Source organism: Bombus fervidus, chromosome 12 (genome assembly GCF_041682495.2).
Source record: "Bombus fervidus isolate BK054 chromosome 12, iyBomFerv1, whole genome shotgun sequence".
NCBI lineage: Eukaryota > Metazoa > Arthropoda > Insecta > Hymenoptera > Apidae > Bombus > Bombus fervidus.
The window spans coordinates 2,298,695-2,314,317 of record NC_091528.1 but is presented as its reverse complement, the minus strand read 5'-3'; the positions used below and the strand labels follow the sequence as shown (position 1 = coordinate 2,314,317).

The 15,623-nt window shown below is 38.4% G+C and overlaps 1 protein-coding gene across 3 annotated transcripts in view; it reads left to right on the top strand.

Moving 5' to 3' along the window:
* Window positions 1-15,623, top strand: part of LOC139992606 (uncharacterized) — a 248,876-nt gene that overhangs the window by 185,346 nt on the left and 47,907 nt on the right. For all 3 annotated transcript variants that reach the window (XM_072013566.1, XM_072013563.1, XM_072013565.1), the window contains one exon: window positions 7,353-7,431. In XM_072013566.1, coding sequence (XP_071869667.1) covers window positions 7,353-7,431 — 79 coding nt within the window. The remainder of the gene's footprint in view (window positions 1-7,352; window positions 7,432-15,623) is intronic.

The following is a 15,623-nucleotide window of genomic DNA, read 5'->3' as shown; positions in this document are numbered from 1 at the left end:
AACTCCCGTTGTAAAATAATTATTTATTTAATAACGATAAAAGATTGGCAATCTGCTTATTCAGACCGGTGTTGATCGATATTACCTTAAAGAAGAACAAGCACGATTTTTCCCCTTAATTTGCTTAAATTGCGCCACACTCTCGTGACACTTGCTACCCTCAAAGCAGAGCAAACATTAATGGCTTCCTCCACTTCACTTTCATTTTTCTTCCTGGCCTTTCTGCCTGTAATGACCATAAGCAGCTTATAACTCAGTCCGTTTGTCTTTATGAAAACGTGACGATTAACATTTCGTGTCGTTTACTGGTATTATTTGCATTCACGCGTAGACTCCTCGAGAAATATCAGGAGATGTAAAAGCAACAGGTCATTTGATATTTTAAGACACGAACATCTTTCCCTTTGTTCGAAATAAATAATTCGCAACTAAATGGATAAAACAGGAAATCTCGTTAAAATAGTTTCTATTAAATATCGATCCATTTATTTCGTAGATTTTGTACTGTAAAAATTGTAATCTCTGAAGGTTGCTTTCTATTAAAATATATTATTTTCCTTGCTCGAATATTCTCTCCAATAATTAAATTTATACATTTTTCATCACATCTCGATTATCAAAGTTTTCCAATCAAACAAAGATGTCTTTTGAAAACTCCCGCTAGTCAAGCTGAAAGTTCTAAAGAATACAACCACCTCAAGCAGGAGCAAAGAATACTTATAGCGAAAGTTTGCATCCCTCTTTCATGTATATTAGAATTCTTCGCATATTTTTGAAACGTACCATGGAAGAAACTGAATTACCATGTAACTAGGGTTGGGACAAAGCTCAATTTTCACCAACCTTCAGAAACATATGCACATCACCAGTCTACGGTCTAATAGAAGTTGCATCAGTTTCCTCGTTAAATCTTGCAGTCGCAACTTGCATACATTCTTCAACTTTACCACCTCCTTTTCACGCCATACCTTAACGTCTGTCGCATAATGCACACGCTTCACCGTTAGCCTGTCTCAAAGAATCATTTCTAATTTTAATGAAGCTTAACAACGAAGGTCGTATTTCACGAAACGATCACCCATCTAATAGAATGCGAACTGCTAATTGGTCTGGCGCTTCTTTCAGTCTATTCCTTCTTCCTGAACTATCATGCGTTCAATGCGCTTTGACTTTAATGTGTTGTTGAAGACTTTAATGCTTCGAGTAATCGAAAATAAAGTAGAATATATTTCACTATTTTATTCGCGAATCGAACTTTCAGTATGTTATATGCGATTTCACTTATGCATATTCGGCTACGTAGGAAAATAACTTTCATTTTCATGACAGAAGCGCATTGTTCATAAAGTGATTCGACCCGTTCTTTATGAAATGCATATAAATTTCTAATTTCAAACTTGGAATCGCTTCAAAACCTATACAATAAATTGCGTGAAATAATAAAGAAATTGCGATAAATTGCAATAATAATTGATTTTGTCATTAGACAGTTTTTAAGCCAACCTGAAATTGTCAATTCTTTTTTTTATAAAAATTTATGCGTTTCGTTCCTCGATACTCTCCATTGATATTCGTTCTATAATACACTCTATGTTAATAGAGAAAAAATTATTCCTAAAGTGAATTTCGGGCGTGAAATCACGGTTTCCCCGTGAAATTCACGCACCTGGATTACTCTTATCTGGAAAAGTTGACTTGTCACATCCGCTACGCGTCGCATGAATCATCATTTTACTCTCGTCTGCGAAGCTGCATTAATTGGCAACATTCCAATTACCGGATTATCTACTCGAAACAACTCGGCAATTTGCGGTGCAATTTTATCCAGCCATATCGGTCAGAGAACTGTCAGTTATTTTCACCTCGAATTCTCATTCTCGTCACGTAGCGGACAGCATGACGAACGTTGCGATTTGTTACATTACACTCGTTCGTTTTATCGCGGCCATTGAATAGCTGAAGAATCGTCAAGTGGTAGTGGGAAACGGCGTAAAACACCAGGAATGATATTTTTCAAAATGAGCAGGAAACGATCTCGTACGTTAATGGCCATGCTGTTTGCTTATTAAATAAAAATTGTTGCCAGTGGTCTCCCTTCTACAATTGAGCTAACAATGTTAGGGAAATTTTTTGAGTCGTTACAAAATACCAATAATAATAAATCTTTTTCCATAAAACGACTGAAATTCTGAAACATAATTTTTATAAAACACAAATCAGCTGATTATACACTAGTAGCTTTTCATCTGTAAGACAATTTATGAAAAACGCGAAACCGTTAACTCCGAAACTTTATGAAAAAAAACAATATCTTGAACAAACTTTCTGAATGTATCGTTAAAAGCGTCTTCTGGAAAACAATCCGATCACATTGATAATATTATCACCCTCGATGATACAATTTGACCCGGAATATAGACTCTTTAATGCTTACTGTAAATCGTATCTCAATCCCCAAATTACATCGTAGCATGCATTTATTGCCGGTGGTTAGAACATGGCGCGCGAGTCAGGCGCGCCGCTTTGAATCGCTTTCTGGAAGTATTAATTAGCGAAATTCTAATTAACGTATTAACACCGCGAGACAACTTACCAACACCGTATCGCATTATATCCCGTCGCTCAGACGGCAAACTCACTAGTTATATCTGCTACAAATTTCTCTCTCTTCATTCGATCCAAAACCTCTCGAGCTTTGCCTGTCTGTCTGGCCATAGAACGAGCACGTATTATGCATCAGCTTTCGCTATGAAATTTTCCCCAAACATATAGAATAGATAATAAGCCCAGATACAACGTGGATTATGAATGAAGTCTTATTTTTACTCGTAGAGTATGCTACCATCTTTTTGCGGAAGAAACCTGTAATACCCTTGTGTAGAAAGCATCAATATAGGCAAAGGAGAATGATCAAAAAGTGCCAAATTCGTATCTTCGGACGCCGAAAATCCTAATAAGGCGTTATCCTATAAGAACGAACGTATCGTCAGTTAAAATTGATGACACATATGATGGGGAAGTTAGAAAAAATTGATGAAAAGTTGGCGAAGTCACGAAAGGGAAATTGAAGCTTTTTCATTTTGAATGATCATAACTTCCAAATGAATGTATTAAATGCAAAAACTCAAACGCTGTTTTGCAAAGGAAAGTCAGTATTTCTATAGTATGTAAAAACATATCGCTCAAATTGTTAATTAATAACCATCGACTTGATCTGCATTTTTTATAACTTTTCCATCACAATTGCAATAAATGGTTGTACTTTCGTACCTGAAAAATCATAGAATGACGCCTTATTAGAATTTTAGATGCCCAAAGGAATACAAAGGATCTTTTTAACCATCCTCCTTTTGTCTGATAGGAGTAGCTTCATTATACTACGTATAAATCTTAATTGGTCAAATTGACGGATAAAACAGGGTGGCTGGTCGAAGGAAGACAACAGTTACGCATCGACGAGCCACGGTCACTCGTTGTCGTGGTTCCCCCTGACTGGATTGTTGTCGTTTCATGGCCATGCAGCTTCGTAACGGGGCAAACGTCAGCGACAATGGTCGTTTTATTAGAAAGTTCGGAGGCAGGGAAGCGGCTGATCATTATGCAGCTCGCGTTGTCATATTCCATTACCGTAGCTGCCGGTTACAGATGCAGCTGCCGCGGTTAGTTCGAAGAACAATTCGCAACGCGATATAGGAGCCGGCATCACCCTTCAACCGTGCTTGCAGATGACATCGATACTCGACTTCCGCCTCCGCACCCAGGCGTTTGTAGCCTCTCGGTTTCCATCGCAAGCACGATTCACCATCGAGCAAACTTTACCGTGTTTCGACGACAACGACAACGACGACGACGACGACGACGACGGCGATGGAAACGACTGTGATGCGGATAACGCGCGTACGCGACCAACAATACACGTGTTGATTTCTCGGAACTCTACGAGATAGTCTGTAATCCGTATTTGTTGTAAAACTGATACACTGACGGCTGTTTAGTTCTTTTGGAAAAATCGTTCGAATGTTTTTCAATCTTTTTTACGATATTCTTTCTTCGTTCGGATACTTTAGAATAAGATGGTACAGAAAATATTTTTAAAACAGTAATTCAGCCTGACTTAATCAAGAAAAGATGAAAGATTATAATGTTATTCTATATTTTTAAAATTACGATTTATACTTTACGATTTCATCATCCAGTGAAGGAACGATCAAGTAAATATTTCTCTGCATCAATTATGTGAATCTTTTTGTGTTTTAACGTTTAAATGTTGAAAATTTTACATCTATGTATCGTTATGAATTACTGGTGGTTCGTACGGTATTGTATTAATTAGGTGATTGGAGGACATTTAATATAAAAGTTGCATCGAAACCCATGTTTAAAAAGAAATTCTCATATTCCTCAGAGTCAATAAACGCTCTATAATTTTGAGCGGGCTCTACAACCTAAAATCACGCAAGTTCAAATATACATACGTTATTGTTAGCATGAAAGCGTTTGATTTCTTTTTAAAATATTCTCTATTTCTGCAAATAGCATATCGGTTCCAGAGCAAAGTTCAACAGATTTATATTATTCGTCACATTTATATTCCGCGGCAGTTCCAGAGATAGAGAGGACTAGTCGAAATAATTTCATTCGATGAAACGGTCATTCATACGGGCAGAGTTGGAACCTGGCGGCTGAATGGCATTTTTATGCATATCGCAGATTGCACAGTTGGAAAAGTCAACTGGAAGCAAAATCTGGCATTCGGGAACGACGTGGAGAAGGAAATAGGATACAGGCTGGATATTTAACCAAGATTATGGCAGCTCGTTTGGTGAAACATTCGCGGAAGTTAAGCGCCTTTCTCAGTCGCCGACGCCAGTCTGTTTTAGGTAACTCTGAGAACGTCGCTGAGATAATTCTTATCAGGCTGTCTAGCTGTTTTAACGTTAGCCAATTCTAATTTCTTCGAGCTCGATACGCGTTGAGAGCCAAGGTTTACGCCCGTACGAACGTTACTGAAAGAAATCCAACTAGTCGTAGAATTCATCGAAACTTACCATTTCTTTTTAGTCGAATTATTTTTCTTAGAAAAATGTGTATTTCACTATCATGCGCGAATTGTTAATTAATCGAATCGATCATAGTGTCTGGATATTTCTAACGTCGAAATCGATTGGGATTTGTAATAATGTATTGGTTGAAATTAATGTTAAGATAAAGACAGGAAATAGTTTAGGTATTGTTAAAGTAAATGTTGTCGTGTAGTTCATTCGCCTCTAATTAGTGTAGGTAATACCTTTACAGTAGGTAGTATATTAATACATACGTTTATTGCGTTATTTTACGTAGAACGTGTGTCAACTAATATTAACTTGTTCATTTACATTAATTCCACATCAACTGCTAACGAATATTCTGATTTAATACACATTTGTGTATTGCATTTGCAACGTTCGGGCGTTGTATGCACTCGGTAAACAACGGCACAAGTAAATACATGCTACCATAGAGATTAGTTTACGACCACGCAGAAAACAGAAATTATTCAAACATTAATATTCCATAGTTGGAACGTCTGTGAATACTACTCCGTAACTATAATTAGGAGACTATGAACGATTCTCATGAAAAATTCATCCCTTCAAATGTTAGTATTAGCTCGTACCATTTTTTTTTCTATAATCCAATTACTTTTCCTCTCGAGATTTAAGAAAATTGTTAACCATAACATTACGCATCACAGAAATTAGATATTTTTACAGGTGATCATGAAAATATTCTAAGTCATATTATAATTATAAGTCATATATTTTCCGTTCCTAAATATTTAGTTTTGCCTTGAACGAACAAACGTTCTCTTTAACGACGTAACAATCAACTCGATCCAACAGTTCAATTTCTACTACTTTGCAAAGATGGTTTCGGATTATTGTAATGTAAATAAACGCAAAATGAGTGATAAGCTCGTTCTTTTTAGACTCTCCACTTAAGCCACATACATAATCATCGGTACATTTTTGTGATAGATTTGTAGTCAACGTGTCGTTTTGTTTCAAGGTGTCATAAAAGTGAACAAATCATTTAGGTTGACTGGCATGCGAACAGTTTCCCCGTTATACAAGTAGCCAATATATACAATATATACAAGTAGCCATCATAATCGAACTGACTTTTAGCTATAGTAAATTATGTGTACACCCTCGTGGTTCTATCTGTACGACGTGTTTGGTTAGGTTACACAAAGGATGGGTCTGTGTCGTGTTTCGCACTGGCTACACACCCACTGGAGTCAGCTGGCTTCGTACCCTATCTAAGATTATGTTTGTGCTCTTTGTCAGCGGGAAATCATTATTTTCGATAATAGAGAGGTAGTCAGAAATTGTGGTTAATGTTCGAGAATCCGCGAAAATTGCTTACACAATACTGCGAACGTATTTTTAATCAAAGAAAATATAGTAGTTAACTGAAGACATTATACAAGCATGTACATTTAATCATATCATACGATCACGGAAATTCTTATTTTTATTCAATCTCGAGTTAGCTACTTGAAAAGGATAAAACAACCTCTGAAAAGTTGTTCTGATAAACTTGAAATATTTTCCAATCGAAGCACACCTCGTAAGGATTATAATTAAGCCAACGATCGATATATTGACCAGACGATGTTAGGTTTAAGGTGGATTAAGATAGATCTTTAGATATCCTCGATAATTTCATGAATCATCGGTTCATTCAGAAGTAATTCGCATAAGCTGCTTCCAGTTCCATATCGAACGCAATGGGAAACGTGTCCAAGAACGAAATCCGCGAAGCCTATTCAGTACAACGCAGAGAATAGTCTTTCCTCATTTTTTTCCGGGCAAAGACAGGAAGAATGGATAATTCGCTGACACAACGGCTCAACTGTTCTGATCACTCGAACGAGCATCCATTATCCACCTTAGTGGTATCTAGTACGATACAGAAACGCACCGCAAAGGGACGAAATTAATAACTGTTTGCGGACACGTTAAGCCCCTTTGCAGCCGTCCGCTTTATTAATTTAAGCTGGCTATTAAGCCAGGAGACAGATTTCTATCGCGATTCTACTGTTACACGCGGGACAATTGCTTCTCTTTTTACGATAAACGACCGTGCTGCACACGGTATTTAGCATAGCGTTTTAAGTGAATTCTGATTATTTTTAATACATTAGACTTGAAACTTAAATAAAGCTGAGTTAAAATTTATGAAATTATAAATCCTATATACACGTTTTAAGCAAATATTTGATGCTTCTGTTTTTCTCTTTTCTCCGCGGAAATATTTAATATATTATTGCACAATGCTATAATGTATTTTTATCATTTTTCTTTCAGATGTCAACATGGTGGCCGAACCAAAACCCCATCAAACCGGACGCAAACGACAGAATGTAACCAAAACTGGCAACGATTGGTATGTGAACATACTTTCTCTAACTACATATTATTAACACGTTTACTGATGAATGCTGTAAATCTAAGAAATATTTTAAATTATCGCTGTAACATTAAAGGTATCGAATATTCTATCGAACATGTTGTTTATTCAAGTTAATTCCGCCCATCGATGGAACTACCATGCTAGTCAGCGTATTAAAATTCAGTTTTCGAAACAATGTAAGCTAATATACACGGTATTGATATGAAACATAACAAGATCCAGTTTGGATATTTCTGTCGCTGCTATTTGATAATGGCAAGTAACATTATCAAATACTAGTAGAAGAACCGGTTATAATCATTACGGAGAAAAAAGATAGAATCACATTAAAGTCCTTCTTATCCAAATTTGAAGATCAGATTTCGCGTGAACGTCTGTAATAAAGACATACACATTAGGAGTGTACAATACACCGTAGGAGTGCAAAAAAAACGCGAATAATAAGTAGAAAGTTATCACACGAGGAAATTCGTAGATTCTAGTGGAAAATTGGGTTAGAGAGTGTCGATTGTGTCGGTCTGCCGGATGAAAAATGGCGTTCTTCTTCGGTCTGTTCCAAAAATCTGTAATGTCGCGCGAGACTTGGCAGCTAGCCTAAGCCTGCAGATCGCATCACGGACGAGGAAGTTGGTCGCGGGTCGCGCATAAATCTTCCACGTAAACGGAGAAGTCGCATTTCATTCGAAGGGCGACCGCTTGATCCTGTCGCCGTCGCTGGCTCGAACCATGAGATCGCCTTAAGAACAGCGCCAAACAAATGCTAAACTCGATCTAACTGGCCTCTGCTCTTCGCGTCATGCTCCTCGTTTGGCGACGTGCTGAAACAGTGTTTTACGCGACGTACGTGACCATGAAATTGCGAGAACCTCTCAGCTCGACGAGAAACGCGTCACCCGGAAATGAAACAACGATAATCGCCGGCTAATCCGCTTGCACTCGCGATTGTTTAGCGTTTAGACTGATTAAGCTGACGCTTTTTGTCGGAAAAACGCTGGATGTATTAGAATCGCTTTGTTCCTAGACTTGTTTATTTCTCCATCGCGTTTTCTGACGGAATTTCGATTATATATCGATTTTCGCAAAATTCGCCGAGCATTTGGGAGGTTCTCTCAAACGAAGTTCGAGGAAAGGACAGAGAAGGATGGATGATAGGGGGAACCACGGTCGTATTTCCTAGAAGGGAAATAACGTATGTACATTGTTATTATTCGATTCCTCGATAAAACGTGTTCGATATCCAAACGGTGAGTGAAAAGGAAGTGATATAGAAAGGTATATACTTCGGTTTATTAAATTTTTACTAGAATTTTAGCTATATCGGTAAAGTGAAATATAAAAGTGTACGTAACAAAGAGATGTTAGCGTGAATATTTTAGCAGCAACTATGACATGACTTACCACCTTTTAGGAACAAAAGATTAGAGATTGGAAGTTTTATACCTTTTTTGGGGAGAGAGTCACGTAAGAGCGTTGATCAATGGCGCTGATGGAGTATTTTATTAGAAAGATATATTTATGGTTAATGGAGCGGACTAATTAGAAGTGAAAGATAGCACGATCGAATTAACACGAAGAATCAAAAAATTCTTTATCGTTAGAAATTTTATTATCGCCTTCATTGTTCGTTTTAATATGCCACTATAATTCTCTGGTATTGAATTACTTTCTCGGAATCCAAGAAGCTGCAAATATTACTTTGATAACGCTTTTCCACCAATGAGAGCTGATAAAACAGGTTGTTCGTTGCTTTAAGGACAATGTCCCTGGGGAAGGCAAAATTCCGCAGGTTTCTGTAGGGAAACCGTGACATCTCGTATCGCGTCATCTGGTTTCACGATCTGCCGGCCGAAGAAAACGAGCCAGTCAACTCTGGCAACTGGTTAAAGTCCGCAAGCAAAGTGGACCGAGGGACACCGATTGTTTAGACCCTAAACTTTGGAGGGACATAGAGCGTGTTTGGTTGGTTGCACGAAACACGGTCTCTGTCCTCAGCTTGCGCGATAGTCGCTAATATAAAACGGCAGTAAACCGTGATTGTTAAAATTTAACGATCCACCCGTTTTTCGTTGCAATATTTCTCGCGTAGAGAATGAATTTTCCGGCGGTTCTCGCGTGACATTTAAAATTTGCCGAAACATGCGACAAAATGCGGGATTGTGCGACTACTGAGTCTGACTGCTGCCTCGTTGTCGCTATTTTTTAGTTTCGCAGCAAATTGAAAGGAATAACGACGATCATTTTTCGACGATGGCCGAAACGGTCGCTTCGAAAAATTTTCGTCCCGTCGTTTGACAAATATAGTACGGTTCCGTTGAAATACGCCCCCATGTTGTCCGCTACTCTTTCAAGCCAATAGACAAACGCAGTGTTGGCTTGTTTGGAAATATTCAGTAAGATTTATTATGTAGTGTCTTTAATTGACGTAAATTCCGATTTCAAATTTCCGTTCTTCTTTTTTTTCTTTTCTTTTCTTTTTGTACTAAGTTGTCCGAAAAGTTTCTTTCGTTTTATAAGAAAATAATAGACGCATAATGTTTTTCCTTTTATATTGGTTTATCGAATTATGCACGAATATAATAATAGAAATAGAACAGAATGGATCATACCCAATTCAGTAAAATAATAGCAAACAGAAATTGTTGTTCATCTATTATCACCTTATGAAACGAAAGAAACTTTTCAGACAACCTAATAGTTCTTATTCGCGGTTCTTGCATCGAAAAATATTTCTAGTAGGTACTTCACGAATTATTACGTTTGCTTATTAAGATAAATTGACTACTACTTGCGATTTTAACGTGTAATTCTTTTATCAAAGATAATATTACAAGTTATAAAATTAATATTTTTCACATCGAATGTTCCGTAGGGAATATGTAGGTATATAACATATTATTAATACAAATTCAGAACTTTCTAGCTATAAAACGTGACATTTGCAGGAGCATATCGTGCAATATTAAAATTCGTATATTCTACAATACATAAGAAATGACGATGGAGTGGTGCATATGGTAGCGTGCTATCGATTTTTCAATAATTTTAGAAACAAAGCGAGACATTTCATACATATATTATGTAAAATCGCATACAATCTTGGAATATGATATTCTTCCCGTTAATATGGTTTATTGTCTAAATATTATTAATAAATACTGTGTGTTTTTTTTCGAATTTCGAATGTGAGTTTCATTAAGGTGTAAAAAAATGCGCGTAATATTATTGGCATTGGTCGCTTTCACTATTTTCGGTGTGTGAAAACGTTTAAACGCGAGTAAAATGTTTCAACGAAATCCTATCTGAATTGAAATCCACTTGAAAATGGTTTTGAATTATTTTAAAAAATCCATGTTCCACGTTGTTGAATTTCAGTAATGTTTCCAATGGGGAAAACTTTTGGAACTGGTACTCTTACCGTTTGAGTGTTGCTCATTTCGCGGACATGATATTTAGATACTGTCAGAATTTAAAAATCTGCTAGTCTGGCCGTCCCGTTTCTCATATAGAGCGTTCTACTAAATTTTCAAACAAATGTTTCTTGCTACGTTACACACCTGCATCAGATTTTATTTTTAATTCGTGTTTCTACAATCCTAATGCATTTTGATATTTTATTTTCATTTATTTTTCTAGTATTTGTCGCTATCGCATAACATTATTATATTTATATAAATTATTACATTTCGTGCGTGTAAAAATACAATTCACCAAAAAATAGGAGTTGCATAATTATTTAATTTCCAATCTTTTTGGTCCAATTTAAAATTCAAATTTCATGCAAAGAGAAAAGGGGTGATAATGAATAAATTTCCCTTAGAAAAAACAATAATGGCGGGCACAGAGACGATCTCGTTCACGCGTCTGCCCTTCTACCGATGAAAATAATTGCTTGTACACGCACCAGCTGTCCTCTTCATCAGCCGTACGTACCCATTGTCCGTCAGACATTTTCACGGAATTGTCGGCTTTATAACGTCACGTCATTTACCGTCGAGGCATCTTGGAGCAGGGCGAAGTTGTTGTCTGGCTAACACAGCTGCTGGCCGCGAGACAGTAAAATCACCGTCCTAGCCATTGTGTCCATCATGATATGCAAGGCTGAAAATTTTACGAGGGATGAGAGACTCAAAACTTAAACGAAAAACATTGTTAGTTAAGATTATACGATTTTCTAAAGCTTCTTGGTTTTCGTGTGCAATTAATCAATTAATTTTGGAAATCTCCAATGTACATACGTTTCAAGGTAATATTCAGTATGAATTATGTATTTAATCCTTGACGTTCTAAGCAGTGTATGTTCACTAAAATGTTGCTACGGATAGATATAGTTAGGATCTTGATACTATGCACATATTTACCTACTTACGCTACTTCCATGTTACATGTATTATGTAACATAATTCAGAACGTACATATTAAAAAATTGAAGACGGGATATGCTATAGCATTTGTTTCGTGCCTTTCTTTCTTGTTTTGATTTTCATGTTGTGCATTCCTTAATATAAATTACAGTGGCTGGTTTCGGTCAAAGGAGAAAAGAAATTTTTTACTCGCACACAGGATAACCGAATTAATATGATTTCACGAACTGGTCGAGAATTTTAAACGAAGAGCGTACTGTTAATGTAGGAATAAGTAATTAGACACGTACAAACTTAACTAGACTTTTAACAAGTTCGTTTTAATCTTCCCTCTCGAAGCGAGTTTCTCAGGGGTAACTTTCTATTCCTTTTCTGGTAATTGGCAATCATCCGGAGCGGCAGACTGCTGCAAATAATCAAAAAATTATGTATAACAGACAAATTAATAAACTACAAGCGCTAATATAATTTTAGTAATATTAACTCGACAAATTACACGAAAGCCAAAGTTACATGATTACCCTTAATTTATCAAACAAAATGAAAAAAAGGCGATCGAATAATACAATTTTTTGTGGACATTGTCATCTTCGTCATTTTGACGAAAAAAAGAATAGAAATCAGAGTTTAAACGAACGATCACTTTTGGTCAATCGAATTACGTTCTCAAACTTCCTCTAAAAAAGAAAACCACCCTCTTTACAACCTCATAACTCAACCAAAATTCCATCTCCGCAGACGTTCTGTTGAGACCAATCTGAAAACGTCAAGGCACAGGTAACTGCATAGTTGTACACCACGGGATACCGCGGATGGTCTGACAGTTTCCGTGAACGTAAAAAGAGGCCGTGACAAGGGAGAAAGAGTGAGAGAGAAAGGAAGAAAAAGAGCGAAAGGGGAAGAGAAGGAGACAAAGCTGGAAAACATATTTCGCGCCGGCTGATGCATTATCCGTGAGATGTCTGCAACAGATAGTGTCGTGGGAAAACGTCGATAGCCCTTTTCGCGAATGAAGTCTATTCTCGGGCTTTTTCTTCCGTTTTCCACAGCTTACAATCTCGTTCTTCCTTCTTCCTTTTTTTTCCTCCTCTCTCCCTCCTTCTTCCACCCTATTTTACCCTCTTTTCTCGCGCCTCTTCTTTTTTCTACTCTTCCAGAAGTTTCGCACCGGCAGAAAGGCAGTTTCGCGACGATTTTCACGTGTCCATTGAGAGAGACAGAGCGGGACTTTTTTTCCTCTGGTGGTCGTTGAACGGTCGCCACTTTTTTGATGACTTCTCGGCGACGTAATTTTCCGTCATCCAGCAACGAATGACGCGCGAAGAGCCTCCGCAAAAGTGACTATAATAGTTTCTACGGTGAACAATGCCCAGACTTCGAGAGTTTCGAGGTAAATGCGCGTACTGCTGCTGCTGGCTGGCGTTTCGCGTTGAAAGAAATTGTTCGTGAAGTACGTTGCCCGGAAAGATTCTTGCCCGATGCTCACTTCTTCTGCCAGTTCTTTTCCTCCATCTTTTTCTTCTTCTTCTTCTTCTCCTTCTTCTTCTTCATCATCATCGTCGTCGTCGTCGTAGTCGTCGACGTCTTTTCGTTCTTCGTCTTTTTCATTTCTTCTTTTTGTTTTGTCCGCAGGAGCATTCGTTTACTGATTCGAGGAAATAATATGGTTGGATGAAGAATATCCGAGGACGATCGCGATAGTGAAATTCGCAGTGCAAGCACTTGCGTCTGGGATTACTAGATGTCGATGAACCTTCCTGAAAGGAACCTGGTTCTTAGATCTTCTTTGACGAAGTTTGAAATGGGACAGTTCTTTATTTTATTACGTTCGTCGAGCTCTTCCATAATTTACCGATCGTTTTTCATTCGAATTCGTGATTATTAGATTGTATTCAAGGGAGGTATATACAGGAAACGAGAACATCGATCCGTTCCACAATCTTTAAATTCTAAGAAGTTGTTTTAATTATACAAGGCTTTAAAGAAAGGATCGAAGAGTTTAAAGATGGTTCAATTACAGCGATAAGTGGGAAATGTATGTATAAATCAAACAATGTCCCACACATTGAATATACATTCATCGATTTATTATTTCAACCTGGAAATGTCGTATTCAAGAAATCATCAAACACCTCTCCAACAGCACAATAAAACTCGCAGATAGAAACAGCTCCAATCACTCTGCCCTCTGTTTGCGTCTCTTCACTTCGCCCACGCAACCTTAAATCAATTTCGACAATGTCATTGAACGAGACTGAAACAAGATTCCCAACGCGTGACAAAAGTGACGGTAACGGAACCAACCGGTCGGTAGTGCCGTTAGACGAATAAATAAGTCAGAGTAGCCCGGCACAAGGGGAAATATACGTACAAACAGGGAGGCGAACGCGATATCTCGAAGGCGTCACTTAATATCGTCAGTCGACGCCCAATGTTCTCCCCGTTCTTCCGCTGTCGCGCTTTAATGTAGCCGTCAATCCACACCGTTTTCACCAACTCTCACGAATTCCCCTGTTTTCGTCGTTGTCGCCGTCGTCGTCACCGTCGTCGTTCCAACAACCTGCGTTCGTAAATCGTGTCGAATCGAAGCTCTGCTCCGGGTCGATCGTAATCGTCCGTTTTATTCTCGTCGCGCGGCACCACCGAGGATGCAAATGGTCGTCCGGCGGACGGCCAAATAAATTTGCATATTAAGCTATATTTTAATACGCGTGCGTGTCCACAGTAACAGCGAGACATTTAAAAATTATACTTGCAAACAGGGGAACATAATTAACGTCACCGGCACGCACCATCATCCAGCGACGTCGACTCGCCCTCACCCTCATCCTCGCCTTCGCCTTCGCCCTCGTCCTCCTCCGTAGCATTCGGTTACCGCGCCGTTCAAAATTTGCCACTCGTTTCGAGTGTCCCGAGACGAGAGAAACTCGCACGACGCCGGAATTTTAATTCGCGGATGATGAATCACGCGAGAAAGGTAAATCGCGTTGGTTCGCGTCGCACCACCACCGATAGACCCACCTCGTCCGTGCATTTTTCTCTAGCCGAACGACGAATTTTGATTCACTCGAGACGGCGAACGTAATACAGTCACGTCGCAGGAAAGTTTGTCCTGGATAGTTCGGAGTAATTTGTCAGTATCAGATTGGAGGGAAATGTAGTGCGGAGACGCGCTGTTTACTCGTTTCCGATTGCCTCTGTCTCGTTAACGTAATGGAGGCTTGATGACGGCCAAGTTTGAACCGGTTTCGAGAGGATAGGAAAGGCACTCCGTGTATATCTCGTTTGCGAACATTTTAGTTTCGACGAGATCCTGATGACTTTTTTAAGGAATTTTGTAAGTTGCATCTTCGACAAACTAGTTTGGTTTCGTGAAATCGTACAAAATAACACGTCATTTCGTTTGAATTTGGATGGAAATTGATTTTGGATATAGAACGTGTATTATGATTCTCACTTTCGACTCTTTTCGTACAGTTCTCGATTCCAACTGACGATTCTCACTTCTCGGTTACAACTCAACTGTTTTCTTGATCCGATTCGTTTCTTTTTGTCGCTCCTCAATATCCCCAATACGCACGCGTTCGTTAAGCGTCCGCGACCATTGCGACGTATGCCTTGTTTCAAATATTCGGCGGAAGAACCATAGCGATATCGATGGATCATTAGGCCTGTCGGCACTTACGCTTCGATGATACTTGTATCGACGAAACCGTTGGAAAGTTTTGTTGTTGAATGCCGCTACAAACTTTATCGCATTAGAATTTGGATCGAAACTGCCACAAAAGGCTGCTTTTGCGAGAA